Source organism: Mesoplodon bidens, assembly GCF_964165515.1.
Source record: "Mesoplodon bidens genome assembly, chromosome: 16".
Lineage (NCBI taxonomy): Eukaryota > Metazoa > Chordata > Mammalia > Artiodactyla > Ziphiidae > Mesoplodon > Mesoplodon bidens.
Window position 1 is genome coordinate 33,632,537 of NC_138173.1, and position 27,158 is coordinate 33,659,694.

Sequence of the window (27,158 nt, forward strand, 5' to 3'; positions counted from 1 at the left end):
GTTATTTCACAAATCAGATGATCAAATGAAAATGGACATGAAAACATAATAAGTAAATTATTATGTGTTTTTTAAAAGAGGTGCTGCTGTTTAAAAATAATTTACATGAAAGAACTTGGCAAAGAGTAAACAAAATCATTAGTAATAAACCAGAAAATGTGGAAAACTAAGAAAAAGGCCCAACGAATTAAAAATAGAAAAATAGAACATATCTTTCATCAGATTTGAGATAAGGTATATTGTGTGCTTTTAAAAATATGCATAAAGCAACTTTATATTGCACTTAAATGATTTGAGAAATCCAAAACATTTTCTCTTATAAATATATACTCTACAACTGGATGCAATATTTGGGCAACATAAAAGGATCCTGTAGAAATTTGTTGCTGCCAGAAATCTGGGATACAGGGTTAAAGATGGAGTGAATAAGGCATGGTAATGCTTTGTACAATTTACAGACAGCTCATATAAAAAAACAGCTATCAAATAGCATGACTATAAGGGATAGTAGTTTATGTGGAGGCTAGAGATGATGAACAAAAGGAAAACAGCAGCTTTAGATTAGTATTTTAGAAATAGTAAATCCATACTATTTTAAGTAAAAATGGATGATTTTATTATATAAAATTATGTTGGCAGAATACAGAAAAATTACTTCTCTTTTACCTTTACATATTTATTTTAAGTACTAAGCAAAATGCAACAGTTGGAAGAACTCATGACAAACTACCAAAAGGTATTCATTTGGCAAAATTATTCAAGTTACAAAATGCTAATTAAATAAATGCACTTCAAAATACATGAAGTGTAATACAAGTGTATGAAAGTAGTGATCTTAAATTATTGATTTCTTTACCAAAAACTAAACACAAACAAGAAGCACAAGAGAAATACTGTCAAGTTAGACAGAAAAGAATAAATCAAACATATTGTTTACTGGGATAATTAAACTAAATAATTTCTAAAGATAACCAAATAAGTAATTAGGATTCAAAAAAGAATAATGATATTCCAATACTATATATTTTTTTCTACCAATAAAAGAAGGAAGGATTTGTAGGCCAATTGAATGCTATAGACCCAGGTGCCTATAAGATCATTTGCACTGAGTTCTTCTTGGTATGTACATATGAACTTCACTGTTACTCAAAGGTGAGCAAACTTAGGCATTATGAAGGACAGGAAAACAACTATACCTGCAACAGGGCAAAAAATTTACACATTAAAGTGGTCAAATGCATCTTTAGAATAAAACTAAAATAATCTGCTTACAAATAATTCTTTTGCACTTTAGTAAATCAGGGCAAAGATTTTACCCTAATGAAAAGGCAAATGGGAGGTCTCTGATAAGGTGACATCTTCATAGCTAAAAAAGAGATACCTATTAGAAAATTTGCATTCATATCTATAATCTCCATTGTAAAAAAACGAATCATTAAGTTCACAATTAAGCTATTTTAAAAATATAAGGTGATAAAGGAATAATATGTCACATGAATCATATTGCCAAATCATTATATTCTATACACATAAGTGCTATGAATAAATACACTCAATTCATTCTACAAGAGAAAGAATTGCAAGACTTAATTTCACATTTCAGAATTCCTGAGTCTTAGAGAAAATTAAGTACCAAAAACCAAACAAAATAAGCCTACTCTACAGTACGGCAAATAATACAAATCTGGGCATTAAGTTAACATTACTTATAGTTTTAAAGATGAAGACTATGGGAAAAATATATACGTACTTCAATGGAATTATAAACATGATTTTAAAGCTTGGTTTTTTAGAAAGGCGTTTTGATCAAACAAGGCCACCTGAGTGACATCTTTAATGATGGTAAGCCCACCACTTTAAAGGAATAACATCTTTATCTCAAAGCCTAATTATGAATATAAAAAGAAAAAGAAGTTTATTTTAATAAAATGTTTTAGTAAGACTGCAATAGGACAGCCCTTTGATGGAAGACCTAAGGAGGGTAAAACCAATGTAATGAAATTAGAACTCAAGTTCTAATTTGAGCCACCACCCATTTAAATAATTTCCCTTTTGCTTTGCATATTACACAGTGAAACTAAAAAAGGTATCTTAAGAGCACTTCAGTCCCACAATGTAGGATTTAAGCTTGTGTGTATCGGTATAATTGATTCTTACAAAAATACATTCAAACAAAAGTTCATGTCTATTTTCTAACTAGCAAGGAAAAGGAAAGCAAAGTGGTCCCACCTAAAACAATTAGAAAAAAACAACAACAACACCGTTTATCCTTTCTGGAAAGACTACCAAAGCAAAGAATGTCCAATAATATTATACATTTAAAATTGCATATTTCACTCATCTTTATAAGTAGCAAAGATGCTTACAACTCTTCATAGACTTTATAAATAAAGACACTAAGCAAAAAAATATTTGGATTTTTTCTCTGTTCATAAGTACCCATAAAGAAAACAATGAAGAAAAACTAAAGTGCAGACCTATAGGCCATTCTGGGTATAATACATGATAAAGAGTTGCAGCCAAAATTGCATCTACATTTACACTTACCTATCCAGAAAATTATTCTTGCTTTTTAAAAAATGTGCAATTTAAAAACTAGTCAGTTTCTGTTTTGTTTTTTTGTGCTGTAATACAATTAGAACTTGCATCTGCCCACTAGCGAGGGGACTGCTAGACCTTGGACCGCACACTAGGCTCTGACAATCATACATTTCATTAGAATCATACAATATTGATTCCACCTCCAGGAAATGTTAGGGTCCTCTTGTTGTAGAATGAAGAGCCACTGATATTTGGTTGATTGCCTTTAACCAGAGAGGTTTTCAGTTCCATTTCACAAGCTACAATAGCTGCATTCAATTCCACTTGAGCTCGATGAACTACATAAAACATGAGGCCTATACTTATAATAATCTGTGAATAAAAATAAAATATTACAGTTAACAATATTTTACATGGAAAAAGGGGAGAAATATATCCAATAAATATTTGTCTTAGAAATGTTACAAACAGGATGCTTGTCAAATACCGTTAGGTAAAATTTTTAAATAGTTTACACACAGTTGTCATTTATTCTTCCTTTGACTGCTGGGTGTGGAGGGCCAAAATCTACAGGGTAACTATTATATGGTATCCAGTTAACACAAGGCAACTATACATTCCTTTTAGTCCATATTAAATGATGTTTGTTTGATACAAGTCAAGCTTCTCTCTTTGTACCAAAAAGTTTCCTTCAAGGAATAAAAAAAATTTCTACAATAGAGATACTGGCTAAACTTTATTAATGTAGTATTATTTCTGTGCAGAATTATAAATGTCCGTAGGTATTTTTAAGCCCACTTAGAGAGAAGCACTACCATTTGCAAATGACCTACCTGGTGCAGCCAAAATTAAAAATATTAAGAAACACTTTAAAAAATGAAATGCCGGACTTCCCTGGTTGCGCAGTGGTTAAGAATCCACCTGCCAATGCAGGGGACACAGGTTCAAGCCCTGGTCTGGGAAGATCCCACTTGCCATGGTGCAACTAAGCCTGTGTGCCACAACTACTGAGCCTGTGCTCTACAGCCTGTGAGCCACAGCTGCTGAGTCCGTGTGCCACAACTACTGAAGCCTGTGTGCCTAGAGCCCATGCTCCACAACAAGAAAAGCCACCATATGAGAAGCCCACACACCGCAACAAAGAGTAGCCCCTGCTTGCCACAACTAGAGAAAGCCCGCGCACAGCAATGAAGACCCAACGCAGCCAAAAATAAATAAATTAATTTAAACAATTAAAAAAATTGAAATGCCAAGAAGCTTCAAAAGAAATTAACTAGAGATTATGAACATGAAACTGTCTATACTTTTCAAAACAAAAACAAAGAAACATGGTGAGGGGAAAAATACCAGTCAAAGGGTTAACTAGAAAAAGCATTAAACTGAAAATCAGGTTCTAGTCTTCTTTTAGCCACTCACTAGTGCTGTGATTTCAGGTAAGTCCCTTTAAGCCAGATGGGCTTCTCCCACTGTCCAAAAGTTGTGGTCCCTCTGTGCTTAAACATTCTACATACAATTCAGCGCAATGAATGTCTAAGCAATCTACATCTTTTAAATGGTATTTATTCCAAAGTTCATTTTAAAGTGGTTCTTTAGAGTTCATAGCAAATACTCTCAGTAGATATTGTTTAATGTCCCAGCAAGCTTTCAAAGGCTGCTCTAAGGATAGTGATCCTTAAATATAACACTGTTTCAATTAAGTCTACCTATAATTTTATGGGAGAAATATTCTAGATACAAGTGTTGAGGGAGGTAGGGGGAAGGGCAGGATACTGGGAGTAAGGTAGGTTGAGTAGATGGGGGAATCTGGAACTTGCACAAGGGAATCTGTACATTAAGTGAATACCCATTACTTAATACAATTCTAAGCAAATTAGTTATTTTATTTTATTTTTTATGTCATAGGAAACAAAGATATTCATTTTATTCATCCTTATTTAAAACATTTTCTTTTTTTAATATTTTAATTTTATTGGAATATAGTTGATTTACAATGTTGTGTTAGTTTTAGATGTATACCAAAGTGATTCAGGCTACCACATATAGGCTACCACATATAGGTGATATAGGCTATCACAGAATATTGAGTAGAGTTTCCTGTGCTATACAGTAGGTCCTTGTTGGTTATCTATCTTATATATAGTAGTGCACGTATGTTCACCCCAAGCTCCTGATTTATCCCTCCCTTGCCATTTTCCCTTTTGTAACCATAAATTTGTTTTTGATGTCTGTAAGTCTGTTTCTGTTTTGTAAATAAGTTCATTTGTATCTTTTTTAAAAATCAGATTCCACATATGAGTGATATCATATGATATTTGTCTTTCTCTGTCTGACTTACCTCACTTAGTATGATAATCTCTAGGTCCATCCATGTTGCTGCAAATGGCATTATTTCATTCTTTTTTATGGCTGAGTAGTTATTTCATTGTATATATGTACCACATCTTTTTTATCCATCCCTCTGTTGATGGACATTTGGGTTGCTTCCATGTCTTGGCTATTGTAAATAGTACTGCAATGAACATTGGGGTGCATGTATCATTTTGGATTACAGTTTTCTCCAGATATATGCCCAGGAGTGGGATTGTTAGAGAATATGGTAGTTCTATTTTAAGTTTTTTAAGAAAACTCCATACTGTTCTTCATAGTGGTTCTACCAATTTACATTCCCACCAACACTGTAAAAGGGTTCCCTTCAAATTAGTTATTTTTTTTTTGTGGTATGCGGGCCTCTCACTGCTGTGGCCCCTCCCACTGTGGAGCACAGGCTCTGGACACGGAGGCCCAGCGGCCAGAGCTCACGGGCCCAGCCGCCCCGCAGCACGCGGGATCCTCCCGGACAGGGGCACAAACCAGTGCCCCCCGCATCGGCAGGCGGACTCCCAACCACTGCACCACCAGGGAAGCCCCAAATTAGTTATTTTAAACGTAGGCCTTTAAATCTTGTCTTTGTTCTCTAACATGTGAGCTCTCTTAAAAACACAAGATATACTTATTGAACACCCTAAGTTTGATACTATGTGGATGGCGATACAATGTAAAGAGATGAAAAAAATGTTAACTGATTGGGGGAGGGTGTGGATGAGATGCTAAGTTCTGCTTAGGACATGCTGAATTTGAGGTGCCTATTAGATATCCAAAGCAATTGAGTGAATGGGTCTAAAGGTATGGAAAGAAGGCTAAGCTGAAGATGTGTATTAGGGAGTCCTTGCAATAAACATAACAGCAGCAACCACAGTAACTGGATTTACCAAGAAGAAGTTTTCAGAGTGAGACTAAAAAGCTCTGGCTAGAATCTTGAGGAAGACCAAATTAGGGGTGAAAAGAGAAGGAGGTGCTGATAAATGAGCCAGGCAAACAGCAAAAAAGATCAGGAGAGTGGTATCAAAGAAGCTAAGAGAAGAAGGTGTTTTTAAAAGGCATAGTCGCTTTGTTTCCTGGTGCACGAGGAGAGGGGATTAAGAGCGCTACTTAAAAGAGCTCCAGAGACGGCCGCGAGTCGCGGCTAAAAGCGCAGACCCCAGAGACGGGCGTGGGACACTGGGGCTGCTGCTGCCGCTGCAAAGAGGCCTGTGTGCGAGCACAGGTCACTGTCCTCGCCCCACTTCCAGGGAGCCTGTGAAGCCCGCCACTGCAGGGGTCCCGGGATCCAGGGATGGCTTCCCCGGGAGAGAGCACGGCGCGCCTCGGGCTGGTGCAACGTCACGCCAGCCTCTGCTGCCACAGGCTCGCCCCGCACTCTGTACCCCTCTCTCTCCACGGCCTGAGTGAGCCAGAGTCCCCAAAGTGGCTGCTCTTTTAACCTCGTCCTGTCTGAGCGAAGAACAGACGCCCTCCGGCGACCTACATGCAGAGGCGGGGCCAAATCCAAAGCAGAGACCCGGGAGCTGTGAGAACAATGAAGAGAAAGGGAAATCTCTCCCAGCAGCCTCAGAAGCACCGGATTAAAGCTCCGCAATCAACTTGATACCCTGCACCTGTGGAATACATGAATAGACAACTAATCATCCCAAATTGAGGAGGTGGACTTTGAGAGCAAGATTTATGATTTTTTCCCCTTTTCCAATTTTTGTGAGTGTGTATGTGTATGATTCTGTGTGAGATTTTGTCTGTATAGCTTTGCTTTCACCATGTGTCCCAGGGTTCTATCTGTCCGTTTTTTTCCTAATGTTTTTCTTAATAATTATTTTTTATTTTAATAACTTTACTATATTTTATCATACTTTATTCTACTTGACTTTATATTCTTTCTTTCTTTTTTCCTTCCCTCCTTCCTCACTCCCTCCCTCCTTCCTTTCTCTCTTTCTTTCTTTCGGTCTTTCTACTTCTACTAATTCTTTCTTTCTACTTTTTCTCCTTTTTATTCTGAGCCATGTGGATGAAAGGCTCTTGGTGCTACAGCCAGGAGTCAGTGCTGTGCCTCTGAGGTGGGAGAGCCAACTTCAGGACACTGGTCAACAAGAGACCTCCCAGCTCCACATAATATCAAATGGCTAAAACCTCCCAGAGATCTCCATCTCAACACAAACACCCAGCTTCACTCAACGACCAGCAAGCTACAGAGCTTGGCACCCAACAGCAAACAACTAGCAAGACAGGAACACAACCCCACCCATTAGCAGAGAGGCTGCCTAAAATCATAATAAGTACACAGACACCCGAAAACACACCACCAGACATGGACCTGCCCACCAGAAAGACAAGATCCAGCCTCATCCACCAGAACACAGGCACTAGTCCCCTCCACCAGGAAGTCGACACAACCCACTGAACCAACCTTAGCCACTGGCAACAGACACCAAAAGCAACAGGAACTATGAACCTGCAGCCTGCAAGAAGGAGACCCCAAACACAGTAAGATAAGCAAAATGAGAAGACAGAAAAACACACAGCAGGTGAAGGAGCAACATAAAAACCTACCAGACCTAACAAATGAAGAGGTAATAGGCAGTCTACCTGAAAAAGAATTCAGAATAATGATAGTAAAGATAATCCAAAATATTGGAAATAGAATCAACAAAATGCAAGAAACATTTAACAAGGACCTAGAAGAACTAAAGATGAAACAAGCAATGATGAACAACACAATAAATGAAATTAAAAGTACTCTAGATGGGATCAATAGCAGAATAACTGAGGCAGAAGAAAGGATAAGTGAGGTGGAAGATAAAATAGTGGAAATAACTAATGCAGAGCAGAATAAAGAAAAAAGAATGAAAAGAACTGAGAACAGTCTCAGAGACCTCTGGGACAACATTAAAAGCACCAACATTCGAATTAAAGGGGTTCCAGAAGAAGAATAGAAAAAGAAAGGGACTGAGAAAACATTTGAAGAGATTATAGTTGAAAACTTCCCTAATATGGGAAAGGAAATAGTTAATCAAGTCTAGGAGGCACAGAGAGTCCCATACAGAATAAATCCAAGGAGAAATACGCCAAGACACATATTAATTAAACTGTTAAAAATTAAATACAAAGAAAACATATTAAAAGCAGCAAGGGAAAAACAACAAATAACACACAAGGGAATCCCCATCAGGTTAACAGCTGATCTTTCAGCAGAAACTCTGCAAGCGAGAAGGGAGTGGCAGGACATATTTAAAGTGATGAAGGAGAAAAACCTGCAACCAAGATTACTCTACCCAGCAAGGATCTCATTCAGATTTGATGGAGAAATTAAAACCTTTACAGACAAGCAAAAGCTGAGAGAGTTCAGCACCACCAAACCAGCTTTACAACAAATGCTAAAGGAACTTCTCTAGGCAAGAAACACAACAGAAGGAAAAGACCTACAATAACGAACCCAAAACAATTAAGAAAATGGGAATAGGAACATACATATTGAAAATCACCTTAAATGTAAATGCAGTAAATGCTCCCACCAAAAGACACAGATTGGCTGAATGGATACAAAAACAAGACCCATATATAGGCTGTCTACAAGAGACGCACTTCAGACCTAGAGACACATACAGACTGAAAGTAAGGGGATGGAAAAAGATATTCCATGCAAATGGAAACCAAAAGAAAGCTGGAGTAGCAGTTCTTATATCAGACAAAATAGACTTTAAAATAAAGACTATTAGAAGAGACAAAGAAGGACACTACATAATGATCAAGGGATCGATCCAAGAAGAAGATATAAGAATTGTAAATATTTATGCACCCAACATAGGAGCACCTCAATACATAAGGCAAATACTAACAGCCATAAAAGGGGAAATCGACAGTAACACACTCATAGTAGGGGACTTTAACACCCCACTTTCACCAATGGACAGATCATCCAAAATGAAAATAAATAAGGAAACACAAGCTTTGAATGATACATTAAACAAGATGGACTTAATTGATATTATAGGACATTCGATCCAAAAACAACAGAATACACATTTTTCTCAAGTGCTCATGGAACATTCTCCAGGAATGATCATATCTTGGGTCACAAATCAAGCCTTGATAAATTTAAGAAAATTGAAATTGTATCAAGTATCTTTCCCGACCACAATGCTATGAGACTAGACATCAATTACAGGAAAAGATCTGTAAAAAATACAAACACATGGAGGCTAAACAATACACTACTCAATAACGCAGTGATCACTGAAGAAATCAAAGAGGAAATAAAAAAATATCTAGAAACAAATGACAATGGAGACATGACGACCCAAAACCTATGGGATGCAGCAAAAGCAGTTCAAAGGGGGAAGTTTACAGCAATACAATCCCACCTTAAGAAACAGGAAACATCTCGAGTAAACAACCTGACCCTGCACCTAAAGCAATTAGAGAAAGAAGAACAAAAAAAACCCAAAGTTAGCAGAAGGAAAGAAACCATAAAGATCAGATCAGAAATAAATGAAAAAGAAATGAAGGAAACGATAGCAAAGATCAATAAAACTAAAAGCTGGTTCTTTGAGAAGATAAACAAAATTGATAAACCGTTAGCCAGACTCATCAAGAATAAAAGGGAGAAGACTCAAATCATTAGAATTAGAAATGAAAAAGGAGAAGTAACAACTGACACTGCAGAAATACAAAAGATCATGAGAGATTACTACAAGCAACTCTATGCCAATAAAATGGACAACCTGGAAGAAATTGACAAATTCTTAGAAATGCACAACCTGCCAAGACTGAATCAGGAAGAAATAGAAAATATAAACAGACCAATCACAAGCACTGAAATTGAAACTGTGATTAAAAATCTTCCAACAAACAAAAGCCCAGGACCAGATGGCTTCACAGGCGAATTCTATCAAACATTTAGAGAAGAGCTAACACATATCCTTCTCAAACTCTTCCAAAATATAGCAGAGGGAGGAGCACTCCCAAACTCATTCTACGAGGCCACCATCACCTTGATACCAAAACCAGGCGAGGATTTCACAAAGAAAGAAAACTACAGGCCAATATCACTGATGAACATAGATGCAAAAATCCTCAACAAAATACTAGCAAACAGAATCCAACAGCACATTTAAAGGATCATACACCATGATCAAGTGGGGTTTATTCCAGGAATGCAAGGATTCTTCAATATACACAAATCAATCAATGTGATACACCATATTAAGAAACTGAAGAAGAAAAACCATATGATCATCTCAATAGATGCAGAGAAAGCTTTCGACAAAATTCAACATCCATTTATGATAAAAACCCTGCAGAAAGTAGGCATAGAGGGAACTTTCCTCAACATAATAAAGGCCATATATGACAAACCCACAGCCAACATCGTACTCAATGGTGAAAAACTGAAACCATTTCCACTAAGATCAGGAACAAGACAAGGCTGCCCACGCTCACCACTCTTATTCAACTTAGTTTTGGAAGTTTTAGCCACAGCAATCAGAGAAGAAAAGGAAATAAAAGGAATCCAAATTGGAAAAGAAGAAGTAAAGCTGCCACTGTTTGCAGATGACATGATACTATACATAGAGAATCCTAAAGATGCTACCAGAAAACTACTAGAGCTAATCAATGAATTTGGTAAAGTAGCAGGATACAAAATTAATGCACAGAAATCTCTGGCATTCCTGTACACTAATGATGAAAAATCTGAAAGTGAAATCAAGAAAACACTCCCATTTACCATTGCAACAAAAAGAATAAAATATCTAGGAATAAACCTACCTAAGGAGACAAAAGACCTGTATGCAGAAAATTATAAGACACTGATGAAAAAAATTAAAGATGATACAAATAGATGGAGAGATATACCATGCTCCTGGATTGGAAGAATTAATATTGTGAAAATGACTCTACTACCCAAAGCAATCTACAGATTCAATGCAATCCCTATCAAACTACCACTGGCAGTTTTCACAGAACTAGAACAAAAAATTTCAAAATATGTTTGGAAAAACAAAAGACCCCGAATAGCCAAAGCAATCTTAAGAACGAAAAACAGAGCTGGAGGAATCAGGCTCCCTGACTTCAGACTATACTACAAAGCTACAGTAATCAAGACAGTGTGGTACTGGCACAAAAACAGAAGGATAGATCAATGGAACAGGATAGAAAGCCCAGAGATAAACCCACGCACATATGGTCAACTTATCTTTGATAAAGGAGGCAGGAATGTACATTGGAGAAAGGACAGCCTCTTCAATAAGTGGTGCTGGGAAAACTGGACAGGGACATGTAAAAGTATGAGATTAGATCATTCCCTAATACCATACACAAAAATAAGCTCAAAGTGGATTAAAAACCTAAATGTAAGGCCAGAAACTATCAAACTCTTAGAGGAAAACATAGGCAGAACACTCTATGACATAAATCACAGCAAGAGCCTTTTGGACCCACCTCCTAGAGAAATGGAAATAAAAACACAGTTAAACAAATGGGACCTAATGAAACTTCAAAGCTTTTGCACAGCAAAGGAAACCATAAACAAGACCAAAAGAGAACCCTCAGAATGGGAGAAAATATTTGCAAATGAAGCAACTGACAAAGGATTAATCTCCAAAATTTATAAGCAGCACATGCAGCTCAATAATGAAAAAAACAAACAACCCAATCCAAAAATGGGCAGAAGACTTAAATAGGCATTTCTCCAAAGAAGATATACAGACTGTCAACAAACACATGAAAGAATGCTCACCATCATTAATCATTAGAGAAATGCAAATCAAAACTACAATGAGATATCATCTCACACCAGTCAGAATGGCCATCATCAAAAAATCTAGAAACAATAAATGCTGGAGAGGGTGTGGAGAAAAGGGAACACTCTTGCACTTCTGGTGGGAATGTGATTTGGTACAGCCACTATGGAGAACAGTATGGAGGTTCCTTGAAAAACTAAAAATAGAACTTCCATATGACCCAGCAATCCCACTACTGGGCATATACCCTGAGACAACTATAATTCAAAAAGAGTCATGTACCAAAATGTTCATTGCAGCTCTATTTACAATAGCCCAGAGACGGAAACAACCTAAGTGTCCATCATCAGATGAATGGATAAAGAAGATGTGGCACATATATACAATGGAATATTACTCAGCCATAAAAAGAAACGAAACTGAGCTATTTGTAATGAGGTGGATAGACCTAGAGTCTGTCATACAGAGTGAAGTAAGTGAGAAAGAGAAAGACAAATACCATATGCTAACACATATATATGGAATTTAAGAAAAAAAATGTCATGAAGAACCTAGGGGTAAAACAGGAATAAAGACACAGACCTACTTGAGAATGGACTTGAGGATACGGGGAGGGGGAAGAGTAAGCTGTGACAAAGCGAGAGAGAGGCATGGACATATATACAGTACCAAACGTAAGGTAGATAGCTAGTGGGAAGCAGCCGCAGAGCACAGGGAGATCAGCTCGGTGCTTTGTGACGGCCTGGAGGGGTGGGATGGGGATGGTGGGAGGGAGGGAGATGCAAGAGGGAAGGGATATGGGAATAGATGTATATGTATAACTGATTCACTTTGCTATAAAGCAGAAACTAACACACCATTGTGAAGCAATTATACTCCAATAAAGTTGTAAAAAAAAAAAAACTCAAAAACAAAAGTAAAAAATAAATAAATAAAAGGCATAGTCAACAGAATCTTCGGTTGCTAAGATGAGAACTGGAAAGTGTATCTGATTTAGAGAAGGTTAGTGATGACAGCTTGAGCGAAGAATTTGGTGAGCCCACAGAAAATAAGTTTAGAACCACTGAAAAAGTCTTTCTAATCCCAACAAGGGTGAATGGGCTACATCTTTACATGGGATTTTCCCCCAGATGGCATTCTGCAGCCCAGGGCCTGGCAATGTGTACTGACTCTTCCCAACAGCCCAGTGAAGTAAACAAAACAAAAAAACTTTTAAAAAAGTTTCCCTATTAAAACAAAAGAATAAAAAAAATAAATAAAAACAAAGGAATCAAACACAAGTAGAAAGACAAGCTTTAAAGAGGAAAGCATACAGAAAGTGATTTCTTCCAGTGTCAACTGAAAAGCAGGCCAAGGGTAGGAGCAGAACATAAGATGGTTAGTACATGTCTTAGTTGGAAATTGAGGGGTTTCCCATTTAAAGGCTTTTGATTTTTCTGTTAAGCAAGAGAGGTAATCTGTTGAGAATGAAGAAGGAAGCCAGGAGAGGAGGAAAAAACTGTGAGGAGGGTGAGGGTAAGTTTGAAATAGTCATTGAGGAAAATGGGGGAACGGGAAGACAAAGGAAACAGAATATAGGGCAGTGTTGAGAAACTAGCTGAAGATTTGCAACCATGAATTAAATATCACCAATTTGCTTGGTTGTATGACCTCCCCAAAAGAGCAGGTGCAAAGCAGATCAAAACCTGCATTTATCTAGGATGGGGTTTTGGCTGATGAGTACACACAAAAATATATGGGAAAGATTAACTGAACTGACAAACCATGGAATCTAAGTTGGATTTCAGTACAGTAAATAGTTGTGTCTTCCTCTGAACATCTGTTTGGTATTTCTTTGATTTTACAGACACTGAGGACTCTATTTAGGTGGCTACAGTGGGAGGCAAATTTGTGGCTCATTTCTAGTGAATATGAGGAACCTCATGTTATTTACTCTGCTAACTTTAACCTAAGCTTCATCCTTTTTTCTTATGCTAATCTTCTCCTTCAAGATGACTTCTTTCTCCTCTCTTTTTATTCTCCTGTATATCTTTTGTAAGCTAAATTAAATCCTCCCTGAAATAAATTACAAGTAACATCATCAATATATCCAATCAAGGCATAAACATGCCTTCACTTTTTTTGTTGTTGTGGTGGTTGTTTTTTGTAAATGTCTGGGCTAAGAAACATTTACCTTTTTCCCCCTGTTTTGTATCCTAAGTTTAAATAATTTGCCAATTCAAGCAAAGGGGTAAGAAATCTCTTAGAAAAAAAGAACATCCTATATTTTAAGAAACACCACTGACAAATGCATGAACTAGTTTGCTCTATTACATTCCATTGATTATAGTTGAGTAATTTACTAAGATGTATAGAAATATAAAGTATCAAATAGTGAATATCTTCTGAAAACTACTAATAATGAGGAATTCTAATTACAATGTCAAGAAAAAAAGATGTTTCAAATTGTTTTCAGGAAACTTGAAAAACATAAAATATGCTTAAATATACTAAAAAAATCAATCTGAGAATGTAGTGTACATCAGAATCTTAGAGTACCTTGGGATGATTATAAACATAAATTATTAACATAGATACTATGTAACACATAGAAAGTTTAGTATGTGATTGGCATGCTACATTAATAAAAATAAACCAACTGTAATGAAAACTCTAAACCTATAGCAGGTTATCTTAAAAAAATGTAGCTCTGAAGAAAAAATAGTAAAGAAAAATAAAAACTGACTTCCTGAGTATCAAAAATATTACAAAATTTTTGTTAAAGCAAGCCCTTTCACTGACAAGCTTTATTTATAGTTTAATGTAAATATTCCTGGGCTTACTTTGTTTACTAAACTTGTACTGCATAAGCACAAAGAAAATTAACTCTGGCTTTATTTATCGTAGTATTTTTAATACAATATAGTACCTCAATAAATTGAGAATACCACTAACAGTAAATTTGCAATGTGACACCATATATTCAATAACAGTATAAATTAAAACTTACAAGTCAAGGGACCAGTAAGTTAAGTCAGCTATCTCACTAGTATTATCTGCTCAGTAGACCGTTGGTTATGAGCATGGTCTCTAGAACCAACTGCCTTTGTTCAAATTCTGATTCTACCCCTTGCAGCTCTGACATTAGACAAATTATTATTCAGTGGTGTGCTAGTAAACTAGCTCTTAGGGATCAGAGGTGGGAAGCTTGACTTAGAGCACTTGCCATTTTCCATAACTGTAGATACCTCCGTCATGACCAATTTCAAGCTACCAGTGTGACATCACTGAATGTACAATTGGCTCGAGATAATAGATAATAAAATTATATGCCTACTAAGGTTTTGGTAGGCATTAAATGAGCTTAAATATATGGCATATAAAGCATTCAATAAATGTTAGTGACCATCATCAGCACCATCTTACTAAATCATCAAAAATTATGGTGATTTTATATTTTGGTAAATCTCAGGAATGAAATGTATCGCAAGCAAATGAATTTTTAACTCTTCCTGCATGTAATTTAAGGCACTGAATAAGTCTGCCTACATAGCAGGATTTTCCTGTTTTATTAACCTCTTATATTGAATTGTATGTACCCCAAACTATGCTATAATCTGCATGGTAGTAATAATCTATTATACAAATATTATTTGAACTTGTAATGGAATACTTCTATACCTTTTATAAAGCAATACTTTCTAAAAAATTTTTTTTTCACATCAAATTGTACTAGAAAGAAATTTACATTGCCAGTATAATAATCTAAAAAATACCAGTAGAAAAGTTCAATACCTTCAAAATTTGAAGGTAAAGTAACTAAGATAAAAACCCAACCCCACCAAATCTCACTATCTTTAGAAATGTAGTATTAACACTTCATACAAACTCAAAATAGAATATTTGATTTAGTCATGACTTTGAAAATAATCACTGCAAAAAGAACCCTATTTTTGTCATTCCTTTTTTTGTGTTTAAGAGAATTTTCAGTAAGTGTCAATTCAGTTCTATATATTTCCATATATCCACACAATTAAAAATGTAAATGTTGTCAAAATATGAAGTAGTATTGAAAGAACAAGAAAAGGTGTAAAAAGGAAAAAAAATCTTCTTATATTATTTTCAGTGAAATTTCTTAGATTTAAATCAGTAATGTCATACAAAAAGGAAACAAACAAAAAAAGACAAGCCTTGGCCTTAAACTCACCTGTAAACAAAAAACAAAATATCCACTAACACTTTGTTCTGCAATGACATCTTCCATGGTCCTCAGGGTGGTACCCAAATAAGAATTCAGGAGCTGGGTAGGAAGCAGTCCAACCGAAGATGCCATCAGATAGTTGGGTAAGGAGAGATCGGTAATCTAGAAGAGCAGATTAAATGGAATGATTCATTACAACATAAAATTTCAACTTCACATAAAACTGTGGTACAAGTCTTGCTAGCAGTTTTCCCTTGGAGTAGAGGAAGCTGAACTACTTTTCAAAGCATTCTGGTTTTTAAAAATGATTATAAGGGGAATACATACAGAATGTAAAAGATTTAGAATGAAATAAAAGTTTAAAGAAAAATTTTAATCTATTATTCTGCCATTGAAAGCTAACATTTGTGACTATTGTTTTTTCCTTACACGTAAATAAAATGTGCGCACACACAGATCACTCTGTCAAAACAGTGTTTTAAGTCTTCCTCATGTCATTTAAATATTCTTCATAAGCATACTTAAATGGCAATGTGGTCACTGGGCTTTGAAGCCAGGTAACTCTAGAATGACACTTAAAGGCTGAGTCTTTGAATATCAGTTTTTTTCATTTGTAAAATGAGGATAATAACCACTACCTTACATGGTTGTTGTTAGGATCAGAAATATTTGTAAATATCTTAACAAATGCCTAGCACATGACTAACACTCAAAAAGGTAGAAATTATTATTATTATACAATTACACTATTGGGTTGGCGAAAAGGTTCATTCGTTTTTTTTCCCATAAGATGGCTCTAGTAGCACTTAGGTGTCTTTAACTTCATTCGAAACAATTTTGTTAGATTGTATTGTGACAGCTGTCATATTGGTGTGCATTTAAAAAATAACATCAAAATTGAATTTTTGTGTAGCCATTTTATTATTAAAGATGGAAGAAAAAAAAGCAACACTTTCGGCATATTATGCTTTATTATTTCAGGAAAGGTAAAAACGCAACTGAAACGCAAAAAAAAAAAAAAGATTTATGCAGTGTATGGAGAAGGTGCTGTGACTGAACAGTGGTTTGTAAAGTTTCGTGCTGGAGATTTCTTGCTGAACGATGCTCCACGGTCAGGTAGACCAGGTAAGTTGATAGCGATCAAATCGAGACATTAATTGAGAACAAGCAACGTTAAACCACAAGGGAGATAGCCAGCATACTCAAAATATACAAATCAAGCGTTGAAAATCATTTGCACCAGTTTGGTTATGTTAATCGCATTGATGTTTGGGTTCCTTGTAAGTTAAGCAGAAAAAAAAACCCTTCTTGATGGTATTTTCACATGCGATTCTCTACTTAAACGTAACAAAAACATTCTGCTTTTAAAACAAATTGTGATGGGCAATGAAAAGTGGATACTGTACAATAATATGGAATGGAAGCGATCGTGAGGCAAGCAAAACCACACCAACCACACCAAAGGCTGGTCTTCATCCAAAGAAGGTCATGCTGTGCATATGTTGGGATTGGAAGGGAGTCCTCTATTATGAGCTCCTGGAAAACAAAACGATTAATTCCAACGAGTACTGCTCCCAAGTAGACCAACTGAAAGCAGCACTCGATGAAAAGCGTCCGGAATTGGTCAACAAAAAAACGCGTAATCTTCCATCAGGATAACACAAGACTGCATGTTTCTTTGATGACCAGGCAAAAACTGTTACAGCTTGGCTGGGAAGTTCTGATTCACCCACCATATTCACCAGACACTGTACCTTCGGATTTCCATTTATTTAGGTCTTTAAAAAATTCTCTTAATGGAAAAAAGTTCAATTTCCTGGAAGAATGTAAAAGGCACCTGGAACAGTTCTTTGCTCAGAAAAAGTTTTGGAAAGATGGAATTATGAAGTTGCCTGAAAATGGCAGAAGGTAGTGGAACAAAACAGTGAATACGCTGTTCAACAAAGTTCTCAGTGAAAATTAAAAATGTATATTTTATTGTTACTTAAAAACCAAAGGAACTTTTTGGCCAACCCAATAACACTGTGTGGATGTAGCACAATTTAACCATTCTTTTGCTGTAGAACATCTAAAATTGTTTCTTTCTTTCTTTGTGTATATGTGATTATGTATTTTTTACGCTATTATAAATTTTTTAAACCTATATGAAAACCTTTGTATATTAACCTCTGTGGGAGAACAGTGTCTAAAATATTCCCAATAAATCCATCTCGTAGTATTCATGCCCTTGTGTGATCCTCTCCCCTGGAGTGTGGGCTGGACCTAGGGTTTTCTTCTAGCAAACAGACTGCACAGCATAAGCGATGAGATATTAGTTCCAAGATTAGGTTACAAAAAAAACAGGATTTCCATCTCTCCCTCAAGAAGTTAAGTTACCATGTTGTAAGCAGCTCTATGGAGAGGTCCTTGCTGTACCAAGGAATTGACGTCTTCAGCCAACAGCTAGCAAATACCTGAGACCTGCCAACAGACACTAGAGTAAGCCTGGAAGCAGATTCTCCCCCAGTGGAGCCGTAAGATGGCTGCACCTCTGGTCGGCATCTTGATTGTAGTACTGAGAGAGAACCTGAATTAGAGGCACCTAGCTATGCTGTACAGGAATTCCCAACCCACAGAAACTGTGAGATAATAAATGTTTATTAAGCCATTCAGTTTTGGAGTGATTGTTGCACAGCAAGAAATGACTAATATGCAACTCCATTATTTTAGGAAAGATCATTCGGAATGGAATTACTGGATCAAACAGTAAAAACTGTTTTCCCAAAAGGTTCACAGTTTTACATACCTATCAGTAAGTAATGTATATGTGTGTCCATTTCATCATACTCTTACCAAATTTAAGTTTTAAATTTCAATCTCTCTTAGTTTGATAGGGGTAAAAATAATGTTTGATCATTGTTTAATCTGTACTATTTTAATTTATATTTACATTAGTTTTAAATATATATATTTCTATTTGTACTTCTTTAGGGCTTTATTTGTTCACATTTGCTAATGTTCATTGAAATGTTAAGTGTTTTCTTATTTATTCATGATATTTATTCTTTTTATAGCAAGGGCAACTTTTTGTACATTATATGTGGTAAATATTTTCCTTTAAAGTGTCTCTTTAATTTTATGTTTTGACATTCAAATGTTTCTAAATTTATACATATATTATTTATATATATTATTAATTGTTTCCTCTGATTTCCCATTGCTTTTAGCTTTAGAACATCTTTTCAGAGCCAGCCCATTGTTAATTTCTGCCTATCTTTCTTTTCTTATTATATTTTCCTTTTTAATATTTACCACTTATTCCTTCTGTAATTTATTTGAATTAAAGGTGAGGATTCCTTATTCCTCCCTTTCCCCAGTAGCCAATTTTCCTAGCATTATTTATTGAATAATCAATAACTTCTCCAGCAACTTATGATGTTTACTTTATTATAAATGAAGTTACTATATATAAAGGGGTCTATTTGGGGCTCTAATACTGTCCACTGATATCTTAAACCTTGTGTTGAAACCAAATTATTGTAAAGCCTATCAGTTTAATATGAGGAATTTCCCATCCTTCAAACCCCTATTATTACTCTTCTTTTTAAAATTTGCATAACCTTCTTACCTATTCATTTTTACAGATACATTTTAGGATCACTCTGTCACTCAAAAAACTTAGTAAACATTATACTAGGATTAAGGTAAATTTATAAATTAATCTGGACAGAGATGCAATCTCCAGAATATTCAGTCCTCTTATCAAGAAATGTTTTTATAATTACTTAAAAATCCTCCATATTTCTTACTAAAGTTTGGTGGTTTTATTCACATGTATCAGTTATTTCTTATTAGTTTATTTCTAAGCATTTTGTGTTATAGTTGTTGCTGCTACTGCCATTAATTTTGAGAATAACTTTTCCACATCCTTATCTGGGTATTACTGTTATATAAGAAAGCTAGTGGCTATTTTATTAAATTTCATTTTTATTAATTTTAAGATCTGGTATTTTAAACAGCTACAGGTTACTCTATAACTACAATCTAACCTAATAATTATGTAAATCATGTTTTCAGTAAAGATACATTTATCTCTACTCATAGATGATTAATTGGAGATATGCCACTGCTGGTTTAGAAAGAATACTACAGTGACTGGTTGTTAAAGATTCACCTAAACAATTACTGGCTCAAAGACTGCTCTATGCAAGATGCTCTGGTAGGTGCCTGCAAGAGGCAGTATGACACAACTTTTACCTTGAAGAATTTACACACTGACAAGTACACACACTACTTCAGAAACAGGCAGAAAGGGAGCCTTGAGAAGAACTACACAGAAAGTATTAAAGAATAAACAGGGATTAAAATCTCTGTAGGAGTGGGGGACCAAAGGGCAATATTATGGAATAAGAGGAATTTGAAATGAACTCCACAAGCTAATATGAGTTTGGCAGGCAAAGATAGGTGGGATGAGGAAGTTAAGGTGTTCCAAGAAGAGAATGAATAAGGACAATGTGGTAGGGAACATATAGGATGTATTAGTAAAGTTAGCAGTACAGTTTGGATTATTTATAGGGCAAGGGAATCCTGTCAAATAAAGACAGGGCAAGTATTCAGGGTGATACTTGTTACAGGCCTTGGGTTAAAGGAGAATGAGTTTGTACTCAGTAGAAAAGCTCTGGGGAGTCTAATCAAAGAATGACATGAATGGGGCTAAGTATTAGGAAGGTTCCTCTATCAGTCTGGAGCACTTACAGGAATGGAAAACTTTCTTTAGAACTAAACATGTCAAATGTATAAAATAAATAAATATGACAAAAATGAATCATAAAAATTATTACACTGCAGTTAATAATGACATTATATGTTATGGAAGTTATTTTTAAAATAAATATTTAAGTTTCAAAATATCAGAATGCAAAGCTTCAGTTCATAATCTTTAAATGTAATGAAGTTTCTCCAAAGAGAACACATAATTGACATTTATGGATGACATCAATAATATCCAAGTGGCTACTTTAAGAACAGATATCATAAATCTGAAACAACCCTGCCACTTAGCTCTTTAACAAGACCCTTGTCCAAAGCATAAATCAAAGTTTATCAAACATTTCATGACCGAACCTCATTCTACAGAAAAATCAAGTGTTATTATTTACATACAGTTCTTTTCTGAAAAGCTGCATAGCTAAATAAAGCAAAGAAACTAATTTCAGGTAATCATTGTAAACTGTATTGCTGGTGTGTCAAATAATTTAACCAATAGAACAAAACAATAATACACACACATACAGTTTTTCAACTATTACTAAGTGTATTAAAGATAAACAGGTTCTAAATTATTCTAATCTGGCATTTCCTATAAGCCATGATCCTATTCAGAATCTGCATCTAGTTCCAGTCTTTGACAAACAACACTAATTTAGAATACCTGTTCCCACAAAGAGACCCATCCAACCTTCTTTCCCCGGTAGGCCTTTACCCACCGACTTTTAAAAAAACATGTCTCCCAATCCAAAAATAGGCAGAAGACCTAAACAGACATTTCTCCAAAGAAGATATACAGATTGCCAACAAACACATGAAAGAATGTTCAACATCATTAATCATTGGAGAAATGCAAATCAGGGCTTCCCTGGTGGTGCAGTGGTTGAGAGTCCGCCTGCCGATGCAGGGGACATGGGTTCGTGCCCCGGTCCGGGAAGATCCCACATGCCGAGGAGCGGCTAGGCCCATGAGCCATGGCCGCTTAGCCTGCGCGTCCGGAGCCTGTGCTCCACAGCGGGAGAGGCCGCAACAGTGAGAGGCCCGTGTACCGCAAAAAACAAACAAACAAACAAAACTACAATGAGATATCATCTCACACCAGTCAGAATGGCCATCATCAAAAAATCTAGAAACAATAAATGCTGGAGAGAGTGTGGAGAAAAGGGAACACTCTTGCACTGTTGGTGGGAATGTAAGTTGATACAGCCACTATGGAGAACAGTATGGAGGTTCCTTAAAAAACTACAAATAGAACTACCATACGACCCAGCAATCCCACTACTGGGCATATACCCTGAGAAAACCATAATTCAAAAAGATACATGTACCAAAATGTTAATTGCAGCTCTATTTACAATAGCCAGGACATGGAAGCAACCTAAGTGTCCATCATTGGATGAATGGATAAAGAAAATGTGGCACATATACACAATGGAATATTATTCAGCCATAAAAAGAAATGAAATTGAGTTATTTGTAGTGAGGTGGATGGACATGGAGCCTGTCATACAGAGTGAAGTAAATCAGAAGGAGAAAAACAAATACTGTATGCTAACACATATATATGGAATCTAAGGAAAAAAAAAAAGTCATGAAGAGCCTAGGGGTAGGATGGGAATAAAGACAGAGACCTACTAGAGCATGGACTTGAGGATACGGGGAGGGGGAAGGGTAAGCTGTGACAAAGCGAGAGAGAGGTATGGACATATATACACTACTAAACGTAGGGTGGATAGCTAGTGGGAAGCAGCCGCATAGCACAGGGAGATCAGCTCAGTGCTTTGTGACCACATAGAGGGGTGGGTTAGGGAGGGTGGGAGGGAGGGAGACGGAAGAGGGAAGAGATATGGGAACATATGTATATGTATAACTGATTCACTTTGTTGTAAAGCAGAAACTAACACACCATTGTAAAGCAATTATACTCCAATAAAGTTGTTTAAAAAAAAAGAAATGTCTCCTTGTCCTACTTTCCAAAAAGACATTAAATGTGAGCCTAGAATATTCCCACTGGAATTCCTGACTACAATACCCTGGGATCTTGGCTCAGGACTGTTTTCCTACTTCAAAGACTCCTAGAAATCTCAGCCAAGGATGTCAGTGTTATCCTGCTGGTTAGATTCTGTGATCAGAAATACTCCAGTGAGAGTTCCAGGGATGGTGAATGCTACCTGATTGCCATCTTCCCATGCTTTTAAAACTCTAGAAGCACCATGAAAGTATACACATTCTTATTCTCAGAGGTACTGTGATTTACTTAGAGATGTAACTCACTTGTCTGGGTCAGTAGGGGTTACTGTAGAATATTACTTTACCATATACCAGATAGATCCTGAAAACAAAGACGTGCCCATCTGAAGGAAAAAAAAGAGAAAGAAACCCTTAATTCTGAAGAGCAAGAGCTGATTCTTTTTTTTTTTTTTTTTTTGCGGTACGCGGGCCTCTCACTGCTGTGGCCTCTCCCGTTGCGGAGCACAGGCCCCGGACGCGCAGGCTCAGCGGCTATGGCTCGCGGGCCCAGCCACTCTGTGGCATGTGGGATCCTCCTGGACCGGGGCACGAACCCGTGTCCCCTGCATTGGCAGGCGGACTCTCAACCACTGCACCACCAGGGAAGCCCCGCTGATTCTTCTCTGAACACATATTTTTGAAGCTGACAATAAGAGAACCTCTGTCTTTAGATGGATCACTCAGATGCTCACTGAACCTGAGGCCTGCTGTCCTCTCAGGCACGGCACAAAGCACAGCTCCCCTGGCAACCCTGCCTCCAGCTCCTCTGCTTTCTCTATTTACAGCTGTTTACACAACGGCTTTACGGGCTTTAATTTAACACACTAAGAAACTTTATCATTTTTACAAAGAATATCTTGACACAGATCGAGTGAAGAATATAAAGATGATCTGTGTATGGAAGAACTCAAATTTTATCCAAAGCTTTGTGAATCTCTATTAGTTTTGGCAAATTACACCTTCCTGTATAGGTGTGTTTCTTAGTTTATATAAAAGCAATGCTGCTTATTGACAAAGTTACTATTAAAGTAAATTCCAATTAAAATATATATTTAGTAATATTATACAGAAAAAAATCATGAATCCCTATAATAATTTTTAAGGAATGGTCAAAAGAAGTTAAAATGACTACACTTGCTCTTTTCATCTAAATATTATTGATAAATTATATATTTTATAATATATATCCTAAATATTGATACTTACTATCAATATTTCAGAAACAGAGAGGGAGAAATACTCAACAAATGGCAACTAGTTTTCACTTCCAGAAACATGAAATTTTAAAAACTGGTTAAAGGAAAAACATTAACTGCCCATTCCCTTCCCTCCCCAAAATACCTCTTTCAGTGTTCCCAATCTCAGTTGCCCTAGACACTTCAGAAGTCAGTCACACACTCATTCGTCCCTCATTCTCACATCCAATCATCTACCCTCTCTTATGGATTCTACCTTTTACATATGTTAGTAATCTACCCATTGTCCGTTCCTATTCCTATTCAGTCTCCCCCTCTCTAGTCTTGATACTCTAGACCTACCTACCCTCCACTCACAACCTATGCTAACTTTTGCAGCAATCTTTTAAAAAGGCAAATCCAGTCCTGCTTAAACTCCTTCCTACTGCCATCAGAATGAAGGTCAGGTTCTTCAACATGCAAACTGCTTCATGACCTGGGCTCTGAATGTCTCATGCTTCACATCACACTATGTTCCAGACACATCAAAATTCTCTTGTTCTTGGAACATTCCTTGCTCTTTTCTTTTTGGGCCTTTGTACATTGTTCCTTCTGGCAAGAACACTTATATCCTTCCTCCCACTCCTTTTACTTGGGCAAAGTCCCAAACTGTCTTTCAGTACTCAGTCATCAATTTCTCTAGGACACCTATCCCAAGCTCCCAAGTCTGCATTAAGAACTGCTCTCAAGTTCTCTGACAGAACACTATTACTCACCAAGTCCCTTCACACTAGAGAGTAACGGAAGGTTTCACCATCTGTTTGCCCTTTACCCCTTCCTCAGACTATAAGTTTGTAAAGGAAGGGACCCATCTGTCTTGTTCCTCATTGTGTCTCTAGTCTTTAGTATGATGCCTACTATATATCAGATACTAAATATATGTTGATTGGATGTAGACTGTATCAACATTAAAATTATTTTGTTTATAAAGTGGAGACATAATAGTTGCCAGTTTATAAACAGGCCAGGATGCAAAGTCCACTTGTAATTGGCTGTTCAGAAACTAAACATGCTTTCCCCCTTCCCCTCAGAGAAATAATGTATTAAATGGAAATTAATTCATTATCAGCAAAATATTAGCCTTGATATATCCAGAATGTTTTCTCCACTAGACTGCAAGCACCTTGAAGGATCTGGGATGGCTTTATTCATTGCTATTGTATCTCTAGCATCTAGAACAGCAGTGGGCACAGAGTAGTACCTATCAGTTACTTGTTGAGTGAATACTGAATGAACACTGAAAGCATTTCCAGTAACCTCTGAGGTCAATGTGATATCAAGGTTAAGACCCTCTGTTCAGGAAGCAACCCTGAATGTACTGAGAAAAGTCTTGCTACCGGAAAAAAAACAAAAACAAACAAAAAAAACAAAACAAGGCAAGGGCTCTGAGAAACCCCACTCTAACAGGTGGAGAGAGCATCAGTGTAGAGGCTTCTACTGACAGAGATAGGACAATAAATCTGTCTACAATGCAGAAACCATCTTCATATATACAGATTTTTTCATTAGTTCACTATCCCTAAATTAGGAACTGCTTTTAATGGTTCCTAAATATTTTAGGGGTCACTGATCCATTTGAGAATCTGATTAATACACACATTGAACCTCCTCCCCAGGGGCGGGGGGGTGAAATATATATATATATATATCTTACTGCATATAATTTCTGGAACATAAGTTAAAAAGATCTTCTTTATAGAGTTATGACAAACTATTGGTTTATTACTTCTACTCATTCAACAAAAATTTATCAAATGCCTTCTACACATAAGGCCCAGGTCTAAGCAGGGATAAAGATACAAAGATTGAAAACCACAGCTGACTGTGTGGTCATTTTAAGTCATTTTGTAGTATACTTAATGACCAAAATGTTCATTACATTCAGTAAAAAGTCACAAAAATCATTTATAACATTCACTCACAATGTTATATAATGAAAGCACATGCATTAACAAATGCAAAGACTAGAAAAATAAACACTGAAATGTTACTGATTTTTCTTCTTTGTACTTACTATACTTTTCAAAGTTTTTACAATGAATACTTATTTCATAGACAGAAAAGGCAAATACTGTTAAAATAAGTTTTAATAAGACTCTCTGCCTCTAAAGAAAATTTTTTATCTAGGAAGGGGTAATAAGACATACTGTATTCGTTACTATGATACAACAGGCTAGAGATACAGATTTGTGAATTCTAACCCCATATATGACACATGAAAATCACAGAAGCTGGTGAGATAACTGAAGAGGCACAAACAGGAGAACACAGTTTTGAGGAAGTAATAGCCAGCTATACTCAGTGGTACTATGAGGTCTAAGGATGTGGGCTAAGGTGGCATGACATTTTTCAACTTGGTCATCATGTCTCAACCTTCAAGACTTGACGACTCCAAGCTCCTTCAAAACACAGACTGTGCCTCTGTCTTTCTATTCCATCTGAACTGTACCACTGGCAATGAATCAGTATACTTTAATAGTAAGAAGAAATAATCATTAGATATACTGGTACAGTGACAAGTATCATGACCCATCATCTGTGTATGAATGAATGATTATATCTATAATAACACAGAATAAGAATGTAAGAAAATGAGAAAACATTTTTATAAAACATACTATCACAAAACTGTTAAATAAAAAGTAATGCTAGTTACTCAGAACATTTGTCTTTTTAAGAGCAAACTCTGAGACCCTGTCAAACCTATCTCATTTTACAAATAACAAAACCTGGAGGCCAGATCATTAAATGACTTCACAAAGTCACACAGGAGCTGAGACAGAACCTAAGGTCCCCAAAGAATCCATGAGGCTAAGATTTTACCATTTTTCTGGTCTTTCAGTCACTAGCCAATAAAATACTTTTATTTAATTATAATAAATTTCAGTTCGATTGTGAACAAGTAATGTATATTTTTCTTGATTACTCAAGGCAAACTCTAGGAAAATACATTAGTTACATTTGCTTCAACTTTGTCTTTAATCTTATTTTTTGCTGTCATTATTTTAGTCAGTACACCAGTTTCACAGCTCCCTGCCCCTCCCAAAACAAATAAAGAACCTTTCTGTTGCTGCTTCTAACCTACTGTGGGCTAATAAAAATAGCCAAAGTAACTAACAGTTAGGTAACATAAAATTCTCTAAAGTGGTTCCACTGAGAAGTGAGCCAGGATGATGGGTCAGGCCTTGCACTTTTAAATTTACTCATTTCTTTTCTTTTTCTTTTTTTTTTCTTTTTATCCACATATGGTCTTTTTTAAAAAAAGGGTTTTGCTAAATACAAAGGTAAAAAGATATATATGAGCGCTTAAGGGCCTCTTCCTACAGTTGCAGGGGCACA

General features: G+C 36.2%; 1 protein-coding gene across 1 annotated transcript in view; it reads right to left on the minus strand.

Moving 5' to 3' along the window:
* Positions 1–251: 251 nt before the first annotated feature.
* Positions 252–27,158, minus strand: part of TMEM64 (transmembrane protein 64) — a 34,064-nt gene continuing 7,157 nt past the window's right edge. The window contains exons 2-3 of the mRNA XM_081258473.1: positions 15,835–15,990; positions 252–2,913 (exon numbers count right to left, since the gene is read on the minus strand). Coding sequence (XP_081114599.1) covers positions 2,722–2,913; positions 15,835–15,990 — 348 coding nt within the window. The 3' untranslated portion in view covers positions 252–2,721. The remainder of the gene's footprint in view (positions 2,914–15,834; positions 15,991–27,158) is intronic.